General features: G+C 40.6%; 1 protein-coding gene across 1 annotated transcript; it reads right to left on the bottom strand.

The window, feature by feature from the left end:
- Positions 1–1707: 1707 nt before the first annotated feature.
- On the bottom strand, positions 1708–8404 carry LOC105939442 (homeobox protein unc-4 homolog). The gene is made up of 3 exons (XM_012881601.3): positions 7880–8404; positions 7047–7222; positions 1708–3176 (listed from the first exon to the last, which is right to left on the bottom strand). Exons 1-3 carry the CDS (start codon positions 8145–8147, stop codon positions 2079–2081), a joined length of 1542 nt encoding a protein of 513 aa, XP_012737055.2. The 5' UTR covers positions 8148–8404; the 3' UTR covers positions 1708–2078.
- Positions 8405–13816: the final 5412 nt, after the last annotated feature.

The raw sequence follows: 13816 nt of genomic DNA, 5'->3' as shown, positions 1-13816 counted from the left end.
AGTTTGTTTTGTGGTGAGAACTTAATATTGTATCCAACTTTAGCGAGTTTAGCTTCAGCGCCAGTGCTGAAGTCAAACATGCTAACAAGCAGAGCTTCTTCACTCTGAAGCAGTGGTTGGCAATTAACACAACACTTTATCTATGATTGTAAGACAAAGGTTTAACGCGCCACCATGTTATACAGATTCTAAATTTGTATTCAGCTAAAGTATTTTGCGCACATAAGGCTAATGTTAAGCTTGTATCACGCTGAGCTTCTTAACTCAGCAGTCATTTTCCAATGAAAAGCAGTTGGTGAGGTAAATGTTTACATGTCACCTAGTTAGAAACGTTTATTAGCCACAGTGAGCCTTAATAAACCAATTCTCATTGTTTAATTGAGTTAAGAAAGATTAACGCAACAATTAGTTAGAAATGAACTAATCTAGTTTTGTAAATAAATTGTGACTTAGTTTGTAATCAACAAAAGTTCAAATGTAAATTCAATGACTAAAGTCTAATAGTTTGTTTTATACGTAGGCTGGAATTACAATTGAGATAAATAGTTGCGTAAAACATCTTTAGTTTGATTCCAATCAATTGAAACATCTGCCAATTTTAGAAATTACTTTTAATGACTAAAACCTAATACTGTCCAAAATGACTTTTTATAGTGTAGTTTTAGAAGTTCCAACAACAATTAGTGGGGTGAAAAAAAAAAAAAGAAAGAATATTAATGCACATCACCGGGCTTCATTTCTTCTGTGTCCCCTCCTATATCTTTATCTGTCTTGGCCCGGAGGGAATCACAGTCCTATTAGAACAAATGAGGAGGGGCCCAGGCGCTTTTGCAAAAAAAAAAAGAAGAAGAAGAAAAAGAAGGGCGCAGACAGGCGGGCGCGCGCCTGTCCTATTATGTGCGACACATGATCAATAGGGCGATAACACAGCAACATCAATATAAGCGACAGAACAATGAGGGATATCATCGAACATCTATCTTAATATAGCCGACTACAAGGGCCGTCTGACAGCCGCGGCAGCTCATGAAAATTCCGCCCCACGAATCTCCCACAATCTCCATCTCCTCCTCCTCCTCCTCCTCTTCTTCCTCCATAGACTATGCACGCTCACGCACACCAGCCGCGCGCAAACACACACACACACACACTGGCAATGCAGCTGGCGCGGCTATTATTTTCCCATTTCAATTTGACACCCCTGCCTTTCATGCTAATTCTATTATTGTAGGAAGTTTATGTGATTCCATATCACTGGAAATCGGTAATGTCTAATAACCCTTTGGGCTGAAACGAAAGGAGGGGGGGGGGGGAGAAAGGGGGGGGGGGGGGGGGGTGAAACTGCCTGGAGACCTGCGGCAGCCAGTGGGAAAATAATTACTTTCATATCAAAACTCAGCAGGAGGCGCAGGGTCCTATAGCCCGCGGCCACTAACCTCATTCCAGCTCGGCCTTTCAAATGAATAAATTTGTTAAAGCAATAAATACAAACAGCCAGACGGACTTGAGCTCCAGCTCTTGCATGGCTCACGACACAGAGGGGGAGAGAGGTGGGGGGAGACAAAAAGAGAGGGGGGGGGGGATTTGTCTGCTGTAACATGACAAAACTCCAGCTGCCAGGATCCAAAAGCTTCTGTCAACCATCGTTTTCCCGTTCTCGTTTTTTTTTTTCTTCCTGTTCCGTTTCCCCACCTCAAGACAACTGAATTCAATTAAAACGATAACTTTTATTTATCAAAATGTTTACATATAAATATCATTTTCTCGTCTTTTTACAATATCTGAGGATTTTTGTTGTGTATGTTTTATTGAAGCCTAGTTTTTTCGTACAAGCTGTGAACAAAAAACAAAAACAAAAAGGGAAGATGGAAAAAAAAGAAGAGCGAAAAAAAAAAAAACCTGCTTCTAAAACGGGGGCTCGAAGGCTGGGCTCATCACACCTTCTGATTAAAAAATAGACAAGATCAAGTCTCCTGATTCCTGATATGTTTCAGAGTGTCTCGGCAGAGCTTTGGGAATGTTTGAACTAGTCGGAGCGCTGTCCGTGGTCCTTTGTTTGTATTTGCTCCTTGAAAGTGTTAGTCCATATCGACATCCTCTCCATCTGCTCCTGGTGTTTCTCCACAGTCTGTGTTTGCCTCGGAGAGGTCTGGAGACCCTCGCTCCTCTCTTGCCCCCCTTTCTTTTGAACAGTGCTGGGCGGCCTCGGCCTCTGTTTGGGCTTTAGCCCCCCCGTCCTCGCTGACCAGAACCGTCCGATCCGCGCTGTCGGACGCGGGAGAACCCGGGAAGGCTGCCTTTTTGCAGTCGCCGACACAGTCCCTCGTATCACCCGCCTCCGCTCTGCTGCTAATGTGATTGTGGTGCGTATGCTCCGTATGGTCCGAGTTCAAATGGGGGCCGGCGCTGCCAAAGGCGGAGAGGTCAGAGGGAGCCGGGCTCCCTTCGCTTGGCGTGCACCTTTGTCCCAGGGTGATTCTGTCAGAGTTCTCCTGACACGGAGCGGCCTTAAGGGCGGTTTGGGGCACTAAAAAGCCCAAAGGCTGATGGGTGATGGGGTAAAGCAGGAAGTGGCCCTTACCCACCAGTGTCCTCTGGTTGGGCAGAGAGGGATAGTCCAGTTGGGATTTCCGCCGTGGCATGGTGTCAGAAAGGAGGCTCTCCACGCTGAAAGGGTTTCGTTTCTGCACGGCGGACGACCTCGGGCCTCCAGGGCTGGAGCTGCGCGTGCTGCCCGGGGAAACCTGTTCCGGCTCCCCGGCGCTTCTTTGGTTTGGCTGGTTTTGCAGCGGGCCGAAGTCGTGTCGCGTTTGGTCGCAGCTGGATTCGGTTTGGTGGCCCCTCGACGCCGGTAGCTCCACGCTCACGCTCCCGCTGAGGTTCGAGGGCGGCTGCTGCTCGCTGTCGGTGAACTGCGACACGCCGCTGTCGCTCTCGGAGCCCCCGGGCGTGTGGAAGCTCTCGCCTGTCAGGAGCTTGTTCTGCGACTTCAGCAGCTTCCTCTCCTGTTTCCGTTTCTTCTTCTCGGCCCGCTCGCGCTCCCTCCGCGCGATCTCCTCGGGGTCCATGGGCTCGCCGCTGCAGGTGGTCGGGTGGGAGTTGTGAGCGGGCCGCCCGGGGCCCTTCTTTGTGTTCTCCTTTTTCCTCCATTTAGCTCGTCTGTTTTGAAACCACACCTATACACACACACACACAAAGACAGCACATGTGAATATTTACACACACCGCTGGGCACATGGGGTTCATTTTGTTTCAAGACATAGAAAACTTCTAACCAATGTGCATTTTAAACTGAATTTGCCTACTTTGCGTTGTAACATGGATCAAACTTGAATTTATGCAATGGAGTTCAAATCTTTCGGGATAATTGGGTGGATAATATATGTTAAAGATGAATTGGAGAAGTTTGTTTTGTAAAGTGCCTTGAGATGACATTTGTTAGGGAGCTGAAACTATGTAAATAAATCGAATTAAGTCAAGTTGAAAAGTCAATGTTGCTGAGGTTATTACGGCCATCACTTAGGTGATGATCTGGAAGTTTTTTTAAAACAGATCGAACATTTCGGGTGCACCAAACCTACATGTCAGGCTTTTCAGGAAAATCGATTAAACTCACTTTACAACAGCTTTTCACCTAGAAACCAACAGGCTAGGGTCAGTTTTTCTGTTTTGTTTCACACTTTTGGTTGTAAAACGTTGTGTTATCTGGATAAAATCTACCCTCAAAACAAACTTGCAGACTCATATGTCTGACTGCTGACATCAGATAAGGCTGAAGAAGGCTGTTTAGATACAATTGTATTTTTCTCATTCCCCTTATTTTCTCATTTTTAATCTTAAATCTTCCTCTAAAGTGTTCAATTGTGTCCTTTACTGGCTTTTTGCTGTTTCCTGACACCAGTTGATCAGGTCCCTTGCCGTCCTTTTATGTATGTCAACTGAAGGACACACAAACACGGAAAAAAAAAACTTAGCTTTTTAGCAATCTTTGTAACTTGTATAATGATGTAGTTGAAATGTTTACTTAATTGTTAATTTTCATTGTTCGTTTATATTTGTTAGTGAAAGAAAAGTGAGATTCGGAGATCCACGAAGGACGGTTTTTGAAGCATAAGCTTTAGAAAGTAAAGATTTAAGTTAGTGGATCAACAGATTAAAACTAACAGCGCAGCACTGGAACCTGACCGGGCACAAGGAGGAGGGATTGCAGCAAAGCCAATCACTTGATGCAGTCAGCTGACTAATCGCTATTGCATGATCCTGTGGTAGTTCTGATATTTAATTTAATTTAATTTGAGTCCTAGTTGTAATTTTGACTCACATTTTAGACATATGTAGTCATTTTAGTTTTATTTGACTTAAAATGGGAAGTCATGAAGGAATGCATTATTAGCGCCATGACTTTGGACTTTTGTTACGTTGGTCCAACAGCGTTTAGCTGCAGTGAATGAGGAGAATCTCTCCTTCTATAATTCACTTCCTTCTTAATAACATTAAGCCTTACTGGCTAAGTTTCCAACTCTTTCCACAACTATTATTTAGAGCTCATTGGATTCCACTGGATGTCAAAAGTTATTTTAAGTGTCCAATATTTCATTTTACTAATTAAGCTGCATGGGTTTTTACTCTTTTGACCAAAAAGAACGAGTGTGAAATTGTATGACAACATAATTAGTTTTGATATGATTATTTAACTCTGACTGTCTTTCGTTGAAACTGCATTGCATTGTATATGACTGGATTGAATTGTTATGAAGATCTAAACTGAGCTTGGATCAAAGTAGACACATAACTGCATATGAATTGGCCCCTGTTTGTTTTATAAAGAGCCTTTAGACGTAATCTGTTGTTGTTCCATTATACATCAAATGAATTAACCATAATTAATTAACCATATACACTGAATTAATACACCATATTAAGCATTAAAAGAAAGTTTTATTAAAATGAGTGGAGATGCTTACCAAAAAGTTAATGTTATTTTAGCAGTTTATCTTAATCATGCTCTAGCTACTTATGTATTTGTTTTCTTTCAGTGTGATCATTTTTAAAAAACAATTTTCCCTGTAAAGCCCTATAACTTACCTTATGCATGCGTAGGGCTACTTAAATAAACTTGCCTTTCCTTACATTTTGTAGGACACATTCCTATCTCCAGCAGTGTGCCAGATAGAATTGGATTTGTTTCTGTGTAGCTCTTTACACATATTTGAGAGACAATATCCAGTCCCAGCGAAGGAAGTGAATACTTATAGGCTCCACATAAAACAGCTATCAAACACAATGAATCTATCAACATCAGAATCGACAGATTTCACATGCAGCTGCAAGAGAAACGTGTAGACAATGGAGAAAAAAAAGCAGATTTACTACAAATCCATACAATTTGCAGAACATCCTGAGACAACCACACTGTTTATCTCCTTGGATCTTTGTGCAATGCTGCCTCCAACACCTTAAGACTTCATAGGTTAATAGGTCACAGCCTTAGACCAGCAGGTGCACAGTTGTGCCAGTGTTAATTACCAATGAGCTGCTGTAATAGGCACATCCGGCAATTAAATTTAACTGTTCTATGGCTAAATCAGCCATATCCCGTCTGTGCATCCACACACCCAGCCGTCTGCTCCCTCAAAGCAACCCCCCCCCCCTCCTCCTCCTCCCCCACCGCCACCACCTCCTTCACCGAGCCGAGGCAGGGAGCCTCCCCCGCCTTCGAGCTCCCACCGCTCGGCCTCTAGGCGCGCTGACAGCCGCATGTTCGGCGCTGATAACACCAGGAGTTTAGCATGCACAAGTAGGATCCGCAAACATTGCATAATAAGAGCAGAGCACCAACATCGTGCGCGACAATGGCGCTTCTTATGAATTGTTAATGTCGGTTCTATCTTCCCCCGGCAAAAAAAAAAAAAAAAAAAAAAAAAAACGGGACGATAAAGGAGCAGCTTGATGGAACAATAATCTGAGGTTTAGTAAGCGAAATCCCCAAACAACATACGATAACGGCGAGCCCTGCTAGTGGCCCGCTTCTGCTCCAAACAGCATGTGGACTGGATGTGGCGCGCTTAAAAGCCTAAAGCATGTCTCCAATTGCAATATCCACAGAACAGACACCGCTCCTTAAACTAATAATAGCATAACTATAAATGCTAATAATAATAGTAATTAAACAAAACAATTTTGTGTTGCAGTGTATGTAGGGGTCAGGCTACTGTCATAGGCAAAAAAAAATGTTTTTCTTTTTAGCAATATATTTTTAGTCTCGTCAGTTTTTTATATTTTTAAAGGTATTATTATTTTTTCGTTATCTATGTTTGCAATTTGTTTTACTCCGTGGTAAGCTGTGATAAGCACTTTAGGTTATATTTGTGGCTTTAAACTGATGGATAAGTATAAAAAAAAAATACACAGAGCTTAAAAATGAAAATCACAAAAAGAAATGTGAATTATTTTCTAATAGAAAGCTTCTGAAATCGCGTTAGGCTATTGTTAAAAATATAATAACAACAACAATAATAATAATAATAATAATAATAATTATTATTATTATATTATTATTATTTTCTTTATAAATTAACATGTAAAATAGTGTTAGTAAATATCTGAGGGCTGCAACTCAATCACACAATATGAGCACATGAAATAAGAAACCTATTCGTAAAAAAAAATATTAATAAAGTAAAAATATTAAACAAAATAAATGAAGTGTACTGTATCCTTTCACCTATTGATTGGCTTTGTAAATAGCCTTGTTTTAATTAGTCCATAAATCAATAGGCTGCCCACATGCAAAATTCAAATGAGACTCTTTTCTGGTGCTTTCATTATTGACGAGCAGATTCATCAGGATGGAGCAGGTTTTATGGGCCATAACACACCAATTATCTCCAGATGTGTTCACGCTGGACGGTTTCTTTTTTTTCTCTTGTATTTAGTAATAACTGGGGTAATCTGGAAGGGCATGATCCAAATTTGAAGAAAAATATATTTCCCCAAATAAAAATAAAATAAAAAAAAAGAGATCAGATCGATTTTCTTCAGCTCACCTGAACCCTGGACTCGACGAGGTCAAGCCTGAGCGCCAGCGCCTCCCGCATGAACACGTCCGGATAGTGACTCTCGTTGAAAGCCTTCTCCAGCTCCTCCAGCTGCCAGCCGGTGAAATTCGTCCTGGTTCTCCTTCTTTTGCAACCTGGACTGTCCTTATCCGGGTCTCCAGAATCTGCAGGCGTGCGTGCGTGCGCACATGCAAACATGCGTGCACAGCATAAAGAGGGAGAGGGGGGAGAGAGAGAGAGAGAGAGATTGAGAGATGCGGATGCTACAAAAAAATCGAGTCGAAAGGTGAATAAAAAAGCAGTTTAGTGTAAAATTACCAGCTTCAGTTTGTTGTTTGACTGGATATTTTGTTCTAACCAATTTGTTAGAGAAATAAATGTAACATTTTCTATTCAACTGCAAATAATAACAATGGTGCGCTAATGGCATAAAACGTCTGTTTAGTTAATTGCAATGATAAAAATAAACAAATAAATAAATCAAATATGACATAGATACATGAACATAGACGAAGGGCCCCACACTGATAGGGACCTCACGGGTAATGCCAAGTTTTTTTATTTTCCAGTTCAAAAGCTGCAGATGTCCATCAAAATTATCCAAACTGATTGCTTAATAACTTTCTCGTCACAGTTTGTTTTTAAATATATATTCCGAATTTTTTTCAAAACCCGTGTTTTCTAACTTCTGGCTCCTTTATTAACCCAGAGCTTGAGTTTTATTCATCAGCTACAAGATGCGCCTCTGCAGCCTGCCAACGACTTGGCGCCTGACAAACTTTAAAGTCAAAACTCTGAAGACAGAAAACGGGGAGACCGACCTGATAGTTTGAACTGCTGGCTGTCAGAGGAAAGCAAAGGGCTGGAGGTGACCACGGAGGCCGAGCAGGAGCCGTTTAATAATCCGTCTATAGAGAAGGGCACGGCGGCCGCGGACTGCAGCTGGTGTCCGCTCGCCAGCTCGTAGACGTGCTGGTGGTGGTGGTGGCTGTGGTGGTGGTGGGAACCGAGCGGGTAGGGGAAGCCCACCAGCCCGCCCAGGGAGCCGCCGAACTGGGCGTGAGGATGCTCGAGAACCCGGCTGTCCATGCTCGGCGGAGCTGCGGCGGAGCCGAAGTGAATTTGCAGAGGGAGGCGGTGTGGCTGAACATGCAGTCAGAATAAATGGGGGGAAAAAACCAAGTCAGGAGGAGGCAGAGGATGAAGAAGGAGAAGAAGAAGGAGAAGGAGGCGAGGGAGCGGAGCCAGACACGCGGAGCCCCGGCCCCCGAGCGGTGCGCAATGTTGCTGAGGAGGCTGTATCTTTGACGGTCCAGCCCAGACGGTAACCCTGCTCTTTCTGTGCGAGAGCCAGCTCATTAGGACTCCTCCATCTGCTCCCGGGACCAATAAGAAGCGTTAATCGTCCCGTGACGTCAGAGACGCGGTTAATGGAGTGACGGAAGGGGAAAAAGCGAGAGTGAGAGTGAGCGAGAGAGGGGCGGAGGAGGGAGTTTTTTTCCTCCTTTCTTACTTTTCTGGATCAATCGCTAATTACCTGGCGCGGTGCTTTAATTCAGACCTGTCAAAACAACGAGGACGTGGCTAATCTGGCGCCCGCAAAAATATCCAAGTGACTGAAAAGCCAATTCCATTAAAATTCCACGGAATAAAACTTGCATTTGTTAAAATGAGAAAACACAATTTTCTTCTATACTTAGCCTATACTACAGGTGCATAAATCAAAATATAATTGAAAAAAAAAAGTTATTTATTTCAGTGATTGGTTTTTAAAACGTAAAAAAAAAAACTATTTGTAGTCATTACACACAGAGTAATGTGTTTAAAGCATCCATTTCTATTAATTTGAACGATTTTGGCTTAAAACTGAAGGTCAGTTTATCGGAAAGATTTAATGTCACAATAAACTATTAAAAAGATATTTCCTGATAAAGAAATGTTTGATTATTGGTATGCCTAAGCCTACAGCGGACTACAGACTTATGAAGTTTAAGCCACAGAAGACCATGGCTGAAGAAGCTGGCTGTTCACAACGTTGTATTCAAGAATTTTAGTAGAAAGTTGAGTGGAAGGAAGACGGTGCTTTAAAAAGGTGCACAAGATAACTGCAAACTTGAGAGCATTGTGACGAAAAGCCCATTCAGGGCACTGTGTACTGCAGATTGAGCCATTGCTTAACCTTATCCATGGACTACAACTGTTATATTCTTTGTATTAACCCTCTCCTGAAACAGAGACAGCATCTTAAACGTGCCCAGGAGGAAAATAACTCAAAATCATCAAAAGGAACAAAAATACCCACAGAAAATCTATGTCGCTTTGTGATTTAATGTATGAGCTTCACGTTTTGATCTGAGTTGCTGACATGAATAACATTTTCAGTGATAATTAGATTTATTGAGACCTGCTTAAACTTGCATAACAAGCACGTCCCCCTGCTTTAATGTTACAGATTATTAAGGATTCAACAACAACCACTTTACCATTACTCTCCCCATTTTTCTCTGAGCTGTCACGTCATCGCTGAAACCAGGAGCCAGACGTTCAATATCCGGTGTGTTATTTATCGTGCCAATTAGTCATTGAAGCATCCAGCAAGCTCTCACTCTAACCGCTGTGACGCAATGCTAAATTAACTAATCTTCATGAATTATAAAACTGGTGCACGCTTGAAACAAGCAAGCCGGAGTGAAAACAGTATAAAGACAAAAAAAGAGTTTTAAAATTTCATCCATTTACAGAGTTCATTTATTTCTTTTTTTAATTATTATTATCATGATTTTAACCAGTAAAGAATCTCAGAACTTTGCAAGAGAGACTTGGTAGGGACAGTAGCAAGAAAGTTTAAATAGAAAGTCCAATTCCTTTTTAAAACACATAAAAACAAAAACAAGTTTGCCCAAAGTGCTGTACAAAAATAAGATAATCTAGACATAAAACTAGGGCTGGATGATACTTCAATAGTCATATATCGATCATAGAAAAAAAGGGTCAATAAAAAGTTAAATAGAATAAAATTTTTCCTTCCTTTTGCATTTTAGTCATGTAGGTTAATATTACAGACATTACATCCTCCCAACCAATCACAATAGCAGACCCAGGAAATGCTCCATCACCAAGCTCCGCCCCCTTCAAAGGGTTCATTGAATAAGTGTTCTTTTTTTTCTTTTTTAACTTGCGGTTTTGATAAAAGCTTTGTTGAATAAATGGTTGAGTTTGAATTCAGTGTTTGTGTGTTCTGTATCTAAAAATAGGTCATTAGGTAACAGTGTGAAATGGCCAGAGCTGCACTTAAAATATATGTTTTGAATTTGTTGATAATTAATTATATTGATCAATATGATTTATATGTTATTGAAATGTTTTTTATATTATCCAGCCCTACATAAAACTGATAGATTTACATGTTGTAAAACATTTATTTTAAAAAAGCCAACTCAAAACTGAAAAAGTTGTTTTTAAAAGAGACTTAAAAACCGCAAATAAAGATGCCTCTCTAATATCTAAAGGCAATATATTCTAATGTTTGGGAGCCATAACACAAAAAAACTAGCTTTCCTTTAAGTTTCCTCTCTATTTTTCTAACAAATAAAAGTTCACAGAATATCACAGAATAGATTAGAGTACAAGCTGAGCACTTTAGCAGAGTTAGCCTAGACTCCTCCAGAGCTTCATAGTTATTTCATGGCAGTAAGTTTTGCAGCACTAATAAAGAGAAAGGATTATTCCTGACATGTGCCAAAAATGAAAATAAAAAACCTCTCCATTGTGAGATCAATAAAGACTATCTTATCTTCAACATACATGTTCAACAGAGATAGTAATTTCCTTGTTTCTGCTTCAGAACCGACTGTAAGAAGCATTCTTACTCAAAAGAAGGGCTTTATGCACAAATATATTCCACTTACGGAAATTACAAGAATTAAAGAGTAGTTTAAAGTGCGATAAAACATACCCATCGCTGACAGATTTTGTCTGATTTTACAAATCCAAATGTTTTAGATCCTTAAATAATTTTTAACATTAGGCAGTACAAGCCTAATGATTTCATTTATTAAGGAGGGAAAGCTATCCAAACCAATCTGTCCTGAAGAGGAAAAGTAATAGTCCTACTCCCTATCAATTAACTATAAATTAACACATTTTTAGGAGAGTTGAGTTTAATTTCACTAACCAGACAAAAACTGGTTAAAGCCAGGCCTGTGCAATCAACAGTCACTTAAATCTAACCTCAATGACAACAACCAGGTTAAAAAGAACTTAAACAGCAACACAACATGTAGATCTAGAAAGATTCACGAGGAGATGCCACAAAGTCACTGACTTTTGAGCCTGGAAAGGGATTTAAAGACATGTCTTAGATGCTGGGACTCCAGCAAAGGACAGTCTGAGGCCTTCTTCACAAATAGAAAAAAACATGGAACAGTGGTGAAAGGCCTCAGTCTGTGTTTCCCCCAAAATGTTAGTGATGTATGTGATGGACGGTTGTACTGGAACTGTAATTTCCCTCTGGGATTATTAAAGTATTTCTGATTCTGACTTTGATTTTGAAAATTTCCAGGAGTAGCCAGCCTACCACATCTACTCCATAAGTGCATTAAAGACTCATCTAGGAGGGTCCAAAATGAACCAAGAATAGAATCTAGGGCACTGCAGACCTCGTTTGCCTGAGTTAAGGTCAGTGTTCAGGATTCAACAATAAGATGCAGAGAGGGCAACGGGTCTCAATGGGAGAATATTCTTTGGCCTGATGAGACATGAGCTGAACTTCCTGAAAGGTAGCATCCGATTACACCTGATATAAAACGGACAACCCTTCAAAAAAAAAAGGAGGTCGGTGCAGAGACCTAAGCCCCATTTACACTTCCCTTTTTTGACCGATCCATGCTGAGTTCAGACCGAGCTTGGATCAGTTAACCGTGCCGAGCTTGGTTCTTACGACCATTTACACATCACCCTGGAATGATTCCTCGCCTCCTAGTGACGATCTACGGTACTACAGCCCTCTAGGATTAAAGGAGGTAATCAAGCATATAAAAATGGCGGCGCCCGTAACATTCAGGAAGTTATGTTTTGTTATAATTGTGATATTTCGTTGTTTGCGGAGAGTCAGGCAAAGAAGACAACCTTTTGTAAATTTACTTGACAGAGTCGGCATTTGGGAAGAGGATAAGACAAACAAACCTCTAATCAGGGCTTACAGACGCAGGAAACAACGACAGACATTGAGGTTCATCACACTGCTGAGCAGAATCATCACTGGAAACCGTGTGGCACGGTAGGAAAGCTAGTATTTTTATGAATGTCTGAAATTTCTGACCGTAAGGAGATGACGCGGTCAGCTCATGCGCTCTTTGTTATCAGAGAACCGAGCCACTGAAAAACTGGGCCGAGCCCACTCATCGAATTTGTCTAGATTTAGCGCTGTCCGGTTTTGTCTGGCACGGTTCAGTTCAGTTTGCGTTCCATTTACACTCGATAGTTATCTCAGTTAACGAGCTCGGACCGTTCTCGGCACGGTTAACAAAGCGTAGTGTAAACGAGGCTCTAGGTTTTGGGGCAGACCCGAGTTTGCTTTTTTTGGTCCGCATCATAGTTTGATTGCGCATTCATGTCTCCCCAAACAAACCGAACCTTCTGAGCAAATGATCCAGAACCTGATTAAAGCAGACTCAACAGGGCTGGTGTGAATGCACCTGAAAAGTTTAGCCAATAGCTACGTACGTCTAGGAGAGAAACAGGGCCAGACTCTGAAAGACAGGGCCAAGTGTATCATCTGTAAGATGAAGTTGTTGACAGCAGTAGCTCAGCCAATTTGCCCTCCAAGATGTTGTCACAGATAAACAGAACAGCAGGCCAGATGTAAGGCAAGGCAAATTTATTTGTATAGCACATTTCAGTACAGGGACAATGCAAAGTGCTTTACATGATTAAAATACAGTAAAAAAAAAACAAAAAAAACAATAAAAGTAAGTAGGAATAAAATGTAGAAACAAAATACAACATAGAAAAATAGAAACTAAAAGCAAACATTAAAAACAGTTGGACTACAAAGTTGAACCAATGATGTTTCAGTAAAACAGTTTAACTAGAACAGTCGAAGGCAATCCCAAACAAATGTGTTTTTAATTTTGATTTAAAGAAACCCAGGCTTTCCGCACTCTTACAGTTTTCTGGAAGTTAAGTGGAGCATAGGAACAAAATGCTGTAGCTACTATCAAGAGAAAAAAAGCAAAACAGACAACATAACATTAGAAGTTTAAGTAACACATAATGAAAAATTGGAGAATTCAGCAGAGTGAGGGAAATACCATGTCACTGATGCTTCCTACAACTGCATATACTGTGTAGTCCATTTATGGGACAACACTCAAGAGATTGGGATAAAAAATAAACAGCCATGAAAAAAAGCTAAATTAAAACAACACTTCATAGTGGGAAAACCCTATTATTAGAGGCCTTAACTAAGTTTAGTTAAACAATACTGTATTGTTGTACAAACTACTAAAGAGAAAATAACCAAAATCCGCTGCTAAATAATATATAAATAACAACAAAATACCTTTTGAAAAAAATAGTACAATGATTTGTAAAAGTCACCTCACAATTACATTGCATTTAGCAGAAAATAATGTGACTGAGCAAGCAGTGAATAGTTTGGAACTAAAAGGAAAAGAATACATCGTTTTCAATTTTTCTTTACAAAAGGTTGTGGTATGCATTTGCATACAGTCAATGAAAACATTACATTTACGTTT

This window comes from Fundulus heteroclitus, chromosome 5 (genome assembly GCF_011125445.2).
Source record: "Fundulus heteroclitus isolate FHET01 chromosome 5, MU-UCD_Fhet_4.1, whole genome shotgun sequence".
Taxonomy (NCBI): Eukaryota; Metazoa; Chordata; class Actinopteri; order Cyprinodontiformes; family Fundulidae; genus Fundulus; species Fundulus heteroclitus.
This window is presented reverse-complemented; position numbering and strand designations above follow the sequence as displayed.